The following is a 13,157-nucleotide window of genomic DNA, read 5'->3' as shown; positions in this document are numbered from 1 at the left end:
GTATGTAGATACAACCTGTTGGCAGTAAAACCTTTATTTCGGTCATGTCCTGCATTAAAAACATATCTAAAACAATACACACACTTTATATATTTGTGATCACTTACTGCTTTTTCTAAATATAAGAATTGCATTAGGATAAGACAGGTTTAGTCATTTATTTGTGTAGTCTTTAGTAGTTCTCTTAAAGACAATGTTGGCTGCTTTTTTATGGGCTCAAAATGTGGTCATAAATATTTTGTACTTGTAAAAAAGATTTGTATGTGTAAAAAAGATTTGTGTGTGCGTAAAAAAGATTTGTATGTGTAAAAAGAATTTGTGTGTGCGTAAAAAAGATTTGTATGTGTAAAAAAGATTTGTATGTGTAAAAAGAATTTGTGTGTGCATAAAAAAGATTTGTATGTGTAAAAAAGATTTGTGTGTGCGTAAAAAAGATTTGTGTGTGCGTAAAAAAGATTTGTATGTGTAAAAAAGATTTGTGTGTGGACTTAGAAAAAAAAAACCCTGCAAGTTACAAGTACGGATTTTTGACCCTATTTTTCTACCCTTCATCTGATTGGTCAATGTCATGTCAATCACAAATGTAATAATCCAATCAGAGAACAGATGGGTTTGGCTGTCGGAGGGGCGCTTTTTTGAACTGCAAGTCCTTGAAGGGTGATACCGTTTGTATCCGATAGCAGCTAGGTCCCCAAACTTTCAGTAGCTGTTGAAAGGAAAAAGTTGTGGTATATCAGTGGTTAGAAATAACATTATTACTTTAGGATTAGTTTAACACAAAGTCAGGGCTGACCCAGCACCATTGCTGTGAGTCACAGTGCGCAGCATAAAAGTCCTTTCACATCGGATGCAGGATACGCTGCTAATGCTAACTGCTAACTAAAAGCAAAGGATCCAGAATTTGTTACGCTGGCTGCTGGGCTCTATGGGTTTTTGCAGCAGCTCTACCTGTACTAGATGCACCTGCTCCTTGTCTTTTCTATCTCTGACTTTATGTCCTCTACAAGAGTTTGTTTTTTTTGCTAGTTCTTCAAATGTTCAATAAAAACATGTATGCTAATTCATAACGAAGAAAGCTTTGTAATGAAGACTGTCATTTCCAAAACACTGCCCGCCCCCACCCCGCGGTCCGCAGCGCTGTTGAAAAGGCTGTGGAAGTCCCTGTATTAAACACGTAGACCTGTGACATAAAAATCACCAAACTCGGACTACCACAGACTGTTTTCCTTCGTGGTGATGAAGGAAAACGCTGGGTTGGCATGTAAAAGGGCATTTATTCCCTTCAAAGACCTGCAGTTAAAAAAAAGCGCCCCTCGACAGCCAAACCCATCTGTTCTCTGATTGGATTGTTACATTTGTGATTGACATGACATTGACCAATCAGATGAAGGGAAGAAAAATAGGGTCAAAAATCCGTACTTGTAACTTGCAGGGTTTTTTTTTCTAAGTCCACACACAAATCTTTTTTACACATACAAATCTTTTTTACAAGTACAAAATATTTATGACCACATTTTGAGCCCATACCTTTTTGTCCCATTCTCTGTCAACATGATCCCACACTGCTTCACTAATGTTGGCTGAGCTCTGGGGACACCAAACCATGACTGACTGATCAAATTTCACTCACTTCACATGGCCTGTTGCCACTGATTTTCAAGCCACTTCTAATGTCAAATCAGAATCCTTTAATAATCCCTAAGGAAATTATGTGAACACTCATACCTCAGCCTTTTCTGCCTGTTTGTCTTCCTTAAGGATGACTTGTTGACAGCCACTCTTCCACTCAGACCATTTCTGACGAGTCTTTGGTGAACAGTAGATGGGTCAGTAAAGGACCTGTGCCAGATCTCTGCTGGATTCTTCTTTTATTTCTTAAGGACATGACATTCAGATACTGTTTGGCTGCTGTAGCGCTTTAGGCCTGCCACTCCTTTAATCCTTCACTTGTTTGTTTTTCCCAAAAATTTTTAAGCACACACTTGACACAATCTTGGCTCAAATATTCAGTTAACAGCTCTTTGGGCATCACATCATTGGTGAACCCCCCACTCTTTTACATCTGTCAGGCTGCTATCTTTGTAGATTCTGAAGCAGCAGGAATAAATTACTTTTTTGTAAAAGGCAGTGACTAAGTGCATACCTAAATTCAACATGTATTTGGTTTTCTCCTTCTTTTGAAAATAGGCAGGTATAAATGAGCTCAGCAGCAGCCAATCTCCAAAGAAAAACTTTTAGCTTCCGAAGGCCCAGAGAATCACTTAAAATTTCTAAGAAGATCTGTCTCTTAGCGGGGAGAATATGAAGAAATAAGGGTGTTCCACAGTATTTTATATCGGTCCAGCTGGACTCTTATCATCATATTTAGTGTGCAGCTTCCTCTGCCTGTTGCTATAGTAACATGTTGACAGTAACAGAACAATAACTTGTTGTATTGTGGTAATGTGATATAAACTGAATGCAGAAAACCAATTACAAAGAAAACTGATTTATTCACAAGATCACACATTTCAAAAATCCAAACAAAAAGACTGTATCTATCATCTCACAATTCAAATACAAATGCTTTGTCTCCTTACTGAGGAGCCAGAAAGGGACAATAATGTAAAAAACAAACAAACAAACAAAAAAAAACCCCCAAAAAAAAAAAAAAAAAAAAAAAAAAAAATGTAGGGATCATTTTCTTCAGGTGCCTCCTCCGCTCTCATACTCTCTCCAAGGCCTCCAGCATGATGATGCTGTTTCCCCTGATGACCTGTGAGAAACAACACCACACAGAGTAAACACACTACCATCATGACAAATGTCCTAAAGGTTTTAAATAAAGCACTGAGCTTTCCAAATCTAAACAGAATTTAGTATCTTATTCATAGAAGGTAAAGCAAACAGCTTTTCTTGACATTTTAAAGCCTAAATTATACTGAACAGCTGAGCACTCATTCCTGTTGTTTGTAGTTCATTGCCTGGGGAGAATGTGTACTTAGTGTAAAGTAAATCATCCACAGACACAGAGTCCACACAGTCACAAAAAGCAGGCAGGCACAAACTGCCCTAACCATCTCATGATGAAATTTATAACAGTGGGACCCGAGTATACCCTAGCGGACTTGCTGACGGTATAATTCCTGCTTCAAACCGAGTTAGGATGGTTTTGAAATGAATGAAAATGATTTCCTGGAGCAAACAGCAGCAGATGCAGGTATAACTAATAATGTATGGTATGTGAACACAATTCCACAAGTGTGCTATCGTGCAGTCCACCAAACAGTCCCAACAGCATGTCACTGGATATGGAAGACATATGTGTTGTTCAAGTGGGCCAGAAACGGGGAGGGCGCGATTGTGGAGTTCGGCAGGAAAGGGTATGACACAAACATGAAAAGAAAAGTACAGACAGTGACTGCAGTGGACACTTTTCGTTGTTTTTGAACACACTGTTCACTTCACTTCACTCCCTCCAAGACATCTACAGGAAGCGGTGCCTGAGGAAAGCGGGGAGGATCATCAAGGACTCCAGTCACCCCAGCCATAAACTGTTCAGACTACTTCCATCAGGAAGGAGGTTCTGCAGCATCCGGTCCCGTACCAGCAGAATGAGAGACAGCTTCTTCCACCAGGCCATCAGACTGCTGAACACGTCATAGACACCTCACCTTCACTACTAGAACTTCAACATTATGCACTCCATACTGTACATTAATGCCACTGTTTTGCACATGTCTCAACTCTGTATATTTTTATATATTTTATTTATTGTTTACTCTATTTAATTTGTAAAATATGTGTATACACACACACACACACACACACACACGCACGTAGAAAAATATTTAGTATACACATCCAGAAATGCATATACTATTATATATTGTACATATATTTATTAGTTTCAGATGTAGCCATTCTTGTATTTTGCTTGTTTACATTATTGTATTTTGCACAACTCTGTTGCTTGTGAAGCTCGCACACAAGAATTTCACTCACATGTACTGTACCAATGTACCTGCACATGTGATGTGACAATAAAAGTGATTTGATTTGATCAACTCGTTGTACTGAGAACTTTATACTTCTCCAAGGCTGGCTGATGGAACAACGACAGCACATGCAAGTGTGGCCCACGCACAGGTTGTAATACATATTTGTGATACTCCATCAACAACAAACACTCTCTGCAGGCAGTCTGTGATTGCGCAGGAACTGCGTTCATGCTACTCCCACTCAAGAATAAAACAAGCATAACAATCTGACGTTGTTCAGGTCATGGTTAATGTTATCGGGGACATGCTAAATGTCTGTGAAATAAGGGCATAAAACTTGTTCCACCAGCTGAGCTAAAACCAAACCGTCAAGTACAACCAGGTTACAAAGGACGAAATACTAGTAGCACATGATATGCAACCAAAATGTATACAAATGACTCCACCAAGTCTCTTTGCACTCCATATGACAGGAAGAGCAAATGGTGGATGGAAATGACTAATATGATGGAAAAACAGGGCTTTAATCAGGTACAAAATATTTATTTTATTTTGTGATGATATCATGCAGATTTCAATTTGTACTGCTGCTGAAACAGAGTGTGCCAAAATGCAAAGGGTTCACGTGCAAATGAATATTGGCAATCCTGTTAATATACTACAGCTAAAGCTATCAAGAAAGATCGGGGTCTTAATGGGAGTGCTTTGCAGCATGTTCAGACCGTGGCAAATATGAAGTCTGACACCATTATAACCAGAACTCTCTCGTAAATAAGCAAGCTGTAGTTAAGAGGAGAGCAGACTGCTTGAAGATAACAATGCTGTGCTGTGCTTAAGCGCACAACTTTTCTTTGGTTGGATGCACAAACTAAAGAATGAACAGAAGGAATGGGTTAATGGCCTTTGGTGACAATACAGAAAATTAAGAAAGACAAAGGTACTGACCACCATGCCAATTGTGTTCTGCTGTCCTCCGGGGCCCATCTCCAGACAGTCATCCACCACCAGGTTCATAAAAGGGTCGAACCCCCGCAGGATGCCTTGCACATGTCTGCCTCCATTCAGCTTCACTGAAAGGAGAAAAAAATAAATCACTATGAGGAATTTTACAAACTGCTCAGTTCATTTATTTCTGAGACTGATCCATCTTTAAACTCAAAGTTTAGATTGTCCACATACTACCACGAATATTTACATACAGCAAAATAAGACATCCATATTTATGCTATCACATAACCTAACTTTTGAGTCCACATCTATGAAAGGTACTTGACTTACCCAGTGTGAGGAATGAACTTATTATTCCGAGGGTTACAACAAGCTTATTTTCCAACTTTTAAGACCATAAAGACATCTCACAATTATAGTATAGTGTCAATGAAAGACAGTAGGGGTTATAAGATCTGTGCAAGTTATACAATATATCAACATTTGTCCTAACCATCGCATTTCTAGCAGTACTTCCCAGCAACACAACACGCTGCGCGTATTAAAATAAATTCCCCCCCTCCCCATGTGTATTGCCTGCACTACATGTCTGCTCTTTGTTATGAGATCCTGAACAAACAGGGAGCAGAGGTCATCGAAGAAGGCTTTGTGAAGTGTACCAGATGAAAACGTAATTACTGAAATTATTCAATAACTTTACTTTGATATTTCATGCTGTTGCTCAAAAACAACGAAAGACAGGAACAGATTCACTTTTAACATTCCGGCTGCATTTGAATCTGTGCTTGGAGTCATACTCACATGAAAGCTTCTTGTCCATGAACCTGGAAAAGAAACCCATCAGCATCGGTTACATGGTCACAGTTTCTTCACAGGCATGTTAGCTAATGTTAGCTTGTGGCTATTACAAACAATGTACCAGATCTGCTATACAGGAAACAAGAAGCAGGTACAAAATAACCAGTGCGCGTTTATTTATCAAAGATCATTGACTTACTTCTTCAGCTCGGGTGGGTGTGCTTTACTCATTTTAGCTGTATTTTCTGGACGCCGAAGCACTCGTTCGCAATCTTTTCGTTTCACGAAACCGCGGAAGGAAAGCGTGCGCCGACAACCGGAACTTCATTGGTGAACTCTCATAGTGGACCTTCTGCGTTTTCCTCACAGCGCCGCCATGAGGACAGGAGGAGGGAGAGCCGGCCAGCTTTGAATGCATATACCGGTAGTAGTGGAAGAAATATTCAAATCATTTATTTAAATGCAATTATCACAGTATATCCCTCAAATCACCACCAGAAACAGCCTTTCCTGTTGATAAAAGGCAGGATAGATTCATACTTTGATGTTTAGGCAAAATTCTGACCCTGCCATCCAAATGTTGCAGCCTGGGATCAAAACTCATCAAACCAGGTAACATTTTTCTAACCCAGTAATGTCCACTTTTAGTGAGCCTGGTTGATTCATAGTGTCAGTTTCCTGTTCTTAGCTCACAGAAGTGCCACCCGTTCAGTTCTGATGGTGCTGCAGCACATCTGCTTCATTGTCCGTGTTGTGCATTCAGAGATGCTGTTCTGCATACCTTGGTTGTAACCAGTGGTAATTTGAATTATTGTTACTGTCTGGCCTGACGAAGCACTATGCCAAAGCATTTTCACCCAGAGAAATTTTGTTCACTTACTGGGTGTTTTCTCTTTTTTAGACCATTCTTTGTAAACCCCATTTATGGTTGGGTGAGGAAAATCCAGTGTATGTTCAGTTTTTTGGGGGGTGTTTTGCTATAAGACCAAGTGGGCCCAATGACAACCATTATTTGTTGACAAATACATTTAATAATTTGAGGAAAATCATATTAGTGTAACTATTGTTTTAATAATGAATCTAATGTACATTATTGCATTTTATAACATTGTTTTACTGTTCCTGCTTTAAGAGTAATGTGTAAGCTTCATGGCCATTAGTTGTTATACTGTTGACTATGTTCAGAATACAAATGGAAGAGCTTTTAGCTGCGACCTGTTATTTTAATAATGATTTATATTATCTGAACCTAGAAACTAGCTAAAATCATCAAAAATAAATGTATATATTTGAGTAGAAATGAAATAACTTTAAACCACTTTGAATAAAATCAAATTATGGTATAATTTTTGCAATTTGCCCTTGCTAATTTCAACTGTCATCCATTAATTACTATCAGTCTGCTGTATGGCTGTGGCATGCAGTCAGTTTGAAAATTCACAGAATTAGAACAGCAGAAATGATGCAAAGAAAACATCTGACAACTGTTAAATTTTATTTATGTCATCTGCAAAGAGCCATACACACCAACTTACAAAAGACCTCAGAAAAGTAGAAACTTCAAAACCTAGAAACGTATCTTCTACATGTTCACAGTCGCATTTTGAAAACAGTAGTTGAAAATACTTTAGAAAAAAAAATCATGTTGATTTAAGTTTATTCACCAAAGCGCACTTATTGAGCATCGTAGACACACTGAAGGGCTGCCGTCAGTCCATCTGTTTGCATAGTTAGGAAATACGACCAGAGCTCATGCAAGCTAAAAAGCAGGGGCATTATGAAAGGCATTGTTTCGGGTAGAGTTATCCATGAAAGCCAAGTTTGCTCACTGTATAGATTACTGCGATCTCTCTTCCATGATAAAATATTAGGAAACAGCATGTAAACAAACAGTGTTACACATTACAATCTCATTCAGACCCTGGGGCTGCATTTTATCTCTCGAGCAAAGAAATGAACCTCCACCCAGTGCTCTAAGTAGTGCTGCTAACACTCACGTTCGGGACACAAGACTGACAACACGACAAGTTCAGACACCACAATTGATGAATAATTATTGCCAAATTTGTAAGAAAATACAGCAGAAAATATAACAAAAACTAGACAAGTGGCAAACAATTTGTCAGGCAGTGTTCTGGCCAGAATGTACCACAGTTGAGCAGATGGCCTCATTTCTCAAAAGAACAAAAAACAAAACCCTGAGGCAAAGATGAGCTTAGCTCCACTTTGAGCATGCGAGCAAATCCCAACCTGTTTTTGGAAAATGGGGTCGATTAGAAATGAACAGTTCAAACTCTAAGAGCTGGGAAGTTTATCCAAGGTCCAGGAACCTTTACACAACTGATGTTATTATTAACAGCCATTTTCAGCTGCTCCCTTCTCAAAAGGGATCGCCACAGTGGGTGACTCCACAAGTTTGACTGGCAGAGTTTTATGCTCTTTTTATGGCCTCCCTAATACAACCCCAAAGGGGCTTTGTGTATCTGGCTGGAATTAAACCAGCCCAGTTGCTGCCAAGTGGTGAGACCATCTTCCAGGATCATAAGCTACCATTCTTAATTAAAAGAAAAAATAAAAGGAAAAGCAGACAATTTGTGGAAGTTTTTATACCACTCTGTGGTATAAAAGTGGATACACAGACAACAACTGGTCTGAAAGAGGGACTCCTGGGTTTAAAGGTTTGGATACTTTGAATGGATCAAACGAATCAAAATCAAACTGTTCTGGCTTCTACAGTTTTCAATGCATTATAGAGTGAAAATTTGCAGACAACAGTCCTTCACAGTGAAAATATTAGCTTTATGTTCAATTTCATATCATCAGTCTTGCTGTAATAAAGCTGAGGCTCATCTTAAAGGCTGCTGCTGCTAAACAACATAAACACATATTCTGTGTAATTCTTCTTTGTTGTATTTCACTACAATGCAACTTGTTAATGCATGGTTGCTCTGCAAGACGCATCTGAGAAGATGTCCTGTTCTCAGATGTACAAACACTGATTAAACCTCCCTTTAAAAGCTGCTGTGATGGATCTTAGACAAACTGATATCCACACTGTGCTTTTCAATGAGTCTTGCAGGAGAAAATAAAATTCATGGTAAAGGGCTAAATAAAAGCTTAATAAGACATTCTTTTTAACTGTTGATATGGTTTGGATAACAAAGCCCGAGTTTGGGGTACAAAAGCAATATATTCTGAATTCTCAATCAGTGAACTCGTGACTCAACAAGAATTTCACAGAGATTTCATCACTCCCCTCTGTCTAACCCTTCAAGGCAAAAAGGCGGGTTGCTGATGACATTCACACTGACACGTCAGGCTTTGTCGGCTTGATGCGTGTAGCCCTCTGTCAAGCTGTCCTCCTCCACCCTAACTCGAAGGTGCTCCTGACAGTGTTCTAGGAAAGAGTCAAGTGCAGAGAACCCCTGCTGGCAGGGCACGCAGTGGTACAGCCTCTGCCTCCTGGAGCCTGGCCATTTGCACGTGTCCATCTCGGTGGTGCACACACTGCACTGTCTCCTCTTCATGGAGGTTTGGTGGAGCTCCATGTGTTCCTTCAGCTGCTGCTGCAGAGAGAAAACCTCTGCACAGGAGGGACACGGGAAATCTCTCTCCACCTCCTCTTGAGCTTCAGGCACTTCTGTGCATCTCCCTGAAACACCTTTCTTGGTCAACTGTCGAATGACTTTCCTGGGTCTCCCTGGGCCAGCCCTGACTGTCTTAATCTCAGCGAGGCTGGTTTTGGCTTTATTTGGTCTGTTTTCTGATAGTTTGGATGAGTCTTTGGTGGTACATCCTACAGTCTTGCTTTTGTTTTTGATAGCCACCAAGCTCAAGGCTGTATGCTGTCTGTAGTGTGCCCTAAGCGATAAATGGTGGACAAAGACTTTTCCGCAGACCTGACAGGGATACGTGCCTGCTTTCCTCCGCTTGATGACGACTGGCCTCGGCTCTCTCCTGACATTCTTCTCTCTACTGTGCTTTTCTTTTCTGTGCATGTACAGTTTAGAGGTGCTCCTGAAAACCATGTCACAGGAGCGACAGCTCAGCAGCTTTTTTTGAGATTTTGAACTCTTGCTTGGCTCTTCATCCACCTTAGCACTCCTTCCTTTCCTCACCTCCCCATCGGTGGCACTTTGCTCCTCTGCATGGCTGGCCTGTTCATGGCGTTGCAGTGCAGCTTCTGAGCGGAAGACTCTTGAGCAGAGTTGACACGTGTTGATAGCTCGGCCACTGGGCCCTGGAGTATCTGAAGAATCAGAGCGAGTGGAATCCCCCTCAGAAACAGGTGAAGAGCCGTCAGGGAGTCTGCTGGCATCAGCTATATCGGACAGGGACGGCAGCTCATTGCAGCCGGCCTGTTGGTGCTGCAGCAGAGCCTGCTTCTGGCTGAAACCTCTCCCACACGGGGCACACGCATATGGGCTGTGGTCCATGTGATGAGGCTGGCGGTGAAGTGGCTTGTCCAGGGGGCTGCCAGGATCAGAAGTGTGAGTCACGCACGTAGAGCAGGGGGAACCAAATAGCGACATCCCATGACAAAGCTCGCAGCATGTGGACTCGCACTTGTGTAGCTGTAAGGATGACCTCAGGGAGAACTCCTGGCCACACGAGGGACACCGGTGAGGCTTGGGCAGTGTGTGTTCAGACTCCTGGTGTTGTAACAGATCTGTGGCATAAGGAAAGGCGTTACCACATTCTTGACACAGATAGGTGGGCTGCTGGGGCAGACGCTGCCTCTGGGTTTGTGTGTGCTGTTTTGTCTCTGCCCTAGCGATAAAGGTGGCAAGCCTTGACAGAGTGTCTGTGGCTGAGCTGGAGCGACCAAATGACTCCTGGGACCTTGTAGTACTCCAGCTGACTCCATCCATCCTCCTTCACCAAGCTTTCTCCTGGCTTTTATGGAGACACAAGAGGTTTTAGCAGCTACCCTTTAATTCACTCAGACACAAGATCTAAAAGGCTAAGGTACTGAGAAGTGTTTTGGTTGTAAGCTAAATGGCACCACGCCTGCAGTCAACAGCTAGCCAAGCTCTGTAGGATGAGGGGAAACGTGCCTTCTTTTTAACTTGTTCCTCTTTTTTTGTTGACATTCTGAATTACTGGTCGCTAAGTTTTATTCTTCTATTCTATTTGGACAACACAGACTGCGACGATAGGTATCAGTTTAGTGATAAGTCTGAGCCTCTACAACGGTAAACCTTACAACAACACAGCTGCGACCACGGGCTAGCTTTGTGTTTGCTAAGGTTAGCTCGCTGCTAGCCTCGCCAACACGTCAGAAATGCACACTTGCGCTTGTTAACTAGCTTACCTTGGCACTCAGACAGGAGCAGTGCAGCGGCTGTATTGACGAGTGAATAGATTCAGACAGTGCGTTGCATTATTAATGGGATTCTTTAACACAAACCACACTGGCATGACTGCTAAACTGAAAGCCAAGTTTTCTTAGCACTTCCGGCACGTCACTTACCCACTTTGCAGCTTGAGTTCTCAGGTATGCGCAGTGACTGTAGGTATGATGCTTCTCCTCTCTCTTATCTAGCCCATTTACAGTCTTGCTAGTTACAATTAAAAGGACTTTCAAACCAAAACAATTTACTAATTTTTTTTAAATTAATGCCAGCAGTTGCTGACCCCTAATTAACTATTAAAAAGACATAAAATCAAAAATGTTCTCTGCCCCTTTCAACAAGGGTGTTTCCAGATTCATATCGACCATGTTACAGATGGGAACTAGAACAAATGGTGCGATATGGCAGCCTCACTTCTGTCAGTCTGCCCCAGAGCAGCTGTGGCTACAACTGTAGCTTGCCTGCACCAGTGTGTGAATGTGAGAGTGAATGAATAGTGGAATTGTAAAGCGCTTTGAGGGTCTCGAAAAGCGCTGTACAAATGCAATGACTGACTGTTTGTGTGTTTTAGTCCTGTGATATACTGGCGACTCGTGGAGGATTACTCCACCTTTTGCCTGGTGACCCTTCCCCCTTTCCTGACTTAGAAAAAAAGAAGAAAATGAATGGCTGAAATAAATTATTGTCACACAGAAATACTCAAGAAAAATTTTAAAACTAGAGAAACAACCCAAGTAAGTATAAAATGCAGTTTTTAAATGATGATTTCATTTATTAAGGGAACAAAGCTATCCAAACTTAATTTAAAATAGTAATTACATGCGACCCCTGGCAGGAATAGCGACAATCAAGAACAGTGGCTCACATCGCTGTGGAAGAATTTTGTCCCACTCTTCTTTGCATAAGCATTTCAATTCAGCCACACACAAAGGTTTTTGAGCAGAAGCCGCCTGTTTAAAGTCACACCAAAGCATCTCAATCAGGTTTAAGTCTGGACTTTGATTAGGCCACTCAAAAAACTTTTTTTAGTCATTCACAGGTGAACTTGCTGGTGCATTTTGAATTTTTGTCTGAATTATTAAGTGTGCTTGAGCTTCAGGGCATGAACAGACGGTGAGAAATTCATTCTTTCGGGTAGAGAGCAGAATTCAGCAGACGACACCGTCGTGGTGGGCCTGATCTCTGATAACAACGAGACGGCCTACCTGAAGGAGATTAGGAATCTGGAGAACTGGTGCCAGAGGAACAACCTCCTTCTAAACGTCAGTAAGACAAAGGAGCTGATAGTGGACTTCAGCACTAAGCAGGAGAGGAACTACCAGACCCCCGTCATCAACGAGTGCCCAGTGGAGAGAGTGGACAGCTTCAAATACCTCGGAGTTCACATCACGCAGGACCTGTCATGGTCCTGTCACATCAACACCGTGGTGAAAAAGGCCCGACAGCGTCTCTACCACCTCAGACGCTTGAGAGACTTCCAACTGCCCTCCAAGGTGCTCAGGAACTTTTACTCGTGCACCATAGAGAGCATCCTGGCGGGAAACATCTTAACCTGGTTCGGGAACAGCACCATGCAGGACAGACGAGCTCTACAGAGGGTTGTGCGGTCAGCTGAGCGCACCATCCGCTCCGAGCTCCCTGACCTGCACTCAATCTACAGCAGGCGGTGCTGGACCAAGGCCAGGAAGATCGTGAAGGACCTCAGCCATCCCAACAACAGACTGTTCTCTCTGTTGAGGTCAGGAAAGCGATTCCGCTCCCTGAAGACCAACACAGAGAGACTGAGGAGGAGCTTCTTCCCGCAGGCGATACGGTCTCTCAATCACACCACCACACAGTACTGACCCACACATATGGTTCTTACACACACACTGGACTTTCTGGACTTTGGTTTTGCACAACACTGGTCACTATATTCTTCATTTCCGGTTAATACTTGTACAGCTGCTGTTACTGTGTATATATTTATTTATATTTAGATTTCTTCATACATTCTTATATAGTTCTATATTGTGTATTGTGTATTTTGTTGTACAGTTATTTTATTTTCAACTTTAATTTATATATTTATCTTTAT

General features: G+C 41.6%; 2 protein-coding genes across 3 annotated transcripts; both read right to left on the bottom strand.

Moving 5' to 3' along the window:
- Nucleotides 1–2,472: 2,472 nt before the first annotated feature.
- Nucleotides 2,473–6,061, bottom strand: snrpg (small nuclear ribonucleoprotein polypeptide G). The gene is made up of 4 exons (XM_086278402.1): nt 5,926–6,061; nt 5,730–5,752; nt 4,926–5,050; nt 2,473–2,755 (listed from the first exon to the last, which is right to left on the bottom strand). The coding sequence occupies exons 1-4, from the start codon at nt 5,955–5,957 to the stop codon at nt 2,705–2,707; spliced, it is 231 nt and encodes a 76-aa protein (XP_086134528.1). The 5' UTR covers nt 5,958–6,061; the 3' UTR covers nt 2,473–2,704.
- A 1,141-nt stretch (nt 6,062–7,202) lies between these two features.
- Nucleotides 7,203–11,387, bottom strand: LOC147305408 (uncharacterized). 2 transcript variants are annotated; one of them, XM_086276609.1, is made up of 2 exons: nt 11,200–11,387; nt 7,203–10,622 (listed from the first exon to the last, which is right to left on the bottom strand). In XM_086276609.1, exon 2 carries the CDS (start codon nt 10,595–10,597, stop codon nt 9,041–9,043), a length of 1,557 nt encoding a protein of 518 aa, XP_086132735.1. In that variant the 5' UTR covers nt 10,598–10,622; nt 11,200–11,387; the 3' UTR covers nt 7,203–9,040. The 2 variants fall into 2 exon arrangements, with proteins under 2 accessions (XP_086132735.1, XP_086132734.1); XM_086276608.1 differs by lacking the exon at nt 11,200–11,387 and adding an exon at nt 11,041–11,180.
- Nucleotides 11,388–13,157: the final 1,770 nt, after the last annotated feature.

The sequence above is a fragment of the Aulonocara sp. 'chitande type north' Nkhata Bay genome, linkage group LG20, assembly GCF_057382095.1.
Source record: "Aulonocara sp. 'chitande type north' Nkhata Bay isolate Kocher_YH1m ecotype deep benthic linkage group LG20, A_spYH_male_GT1.1, whole genome shotgun sequence".
Lineage (NCBI taxonomy): Eukaryota > Metazoa > Chordata > Actinopteri > Cichliformes > Cichlidae > Aulonocara > Aulonocara sp. 'chitande type north' Nkhata Bay.
Note: the sequence above shows the minus strand (reverse complement) of the source record. Positions and strands in the feature narration are given on the sequence as shown.

Excerpts from the sequence above, each read along its gene's own strand:
- snrpg (XM_086278402.1), bottom strand. The coding sequence starts at position 5,957 with ATGAGTAAAGCACACCCACCCGAGCTGAAGAA. Across the intron at positions 5,753-5,925 it reads CACCCACCCGAGCTGAAGAA|GTTCATGGACAAGAAGCTTT; the intron begins GTAAGTCAATGA and ends TTTCTTTTCCAG. Across the intron at positions 2,756-4,925 it reads AGAACACAATTGGCATGGTG|GTCATCAGGGGAAACAGCAT; the intron begins GTCAGTACCTTT and ends TGTTTCTCACAG.
- LOC147305408 (XM_086276609.1), bottom strand. The coding sequence starts at position 10,597 with ATGGATGGAGTCAGCTGGAGTACTACAAGGTCCCAGGAGTCATTTGGT.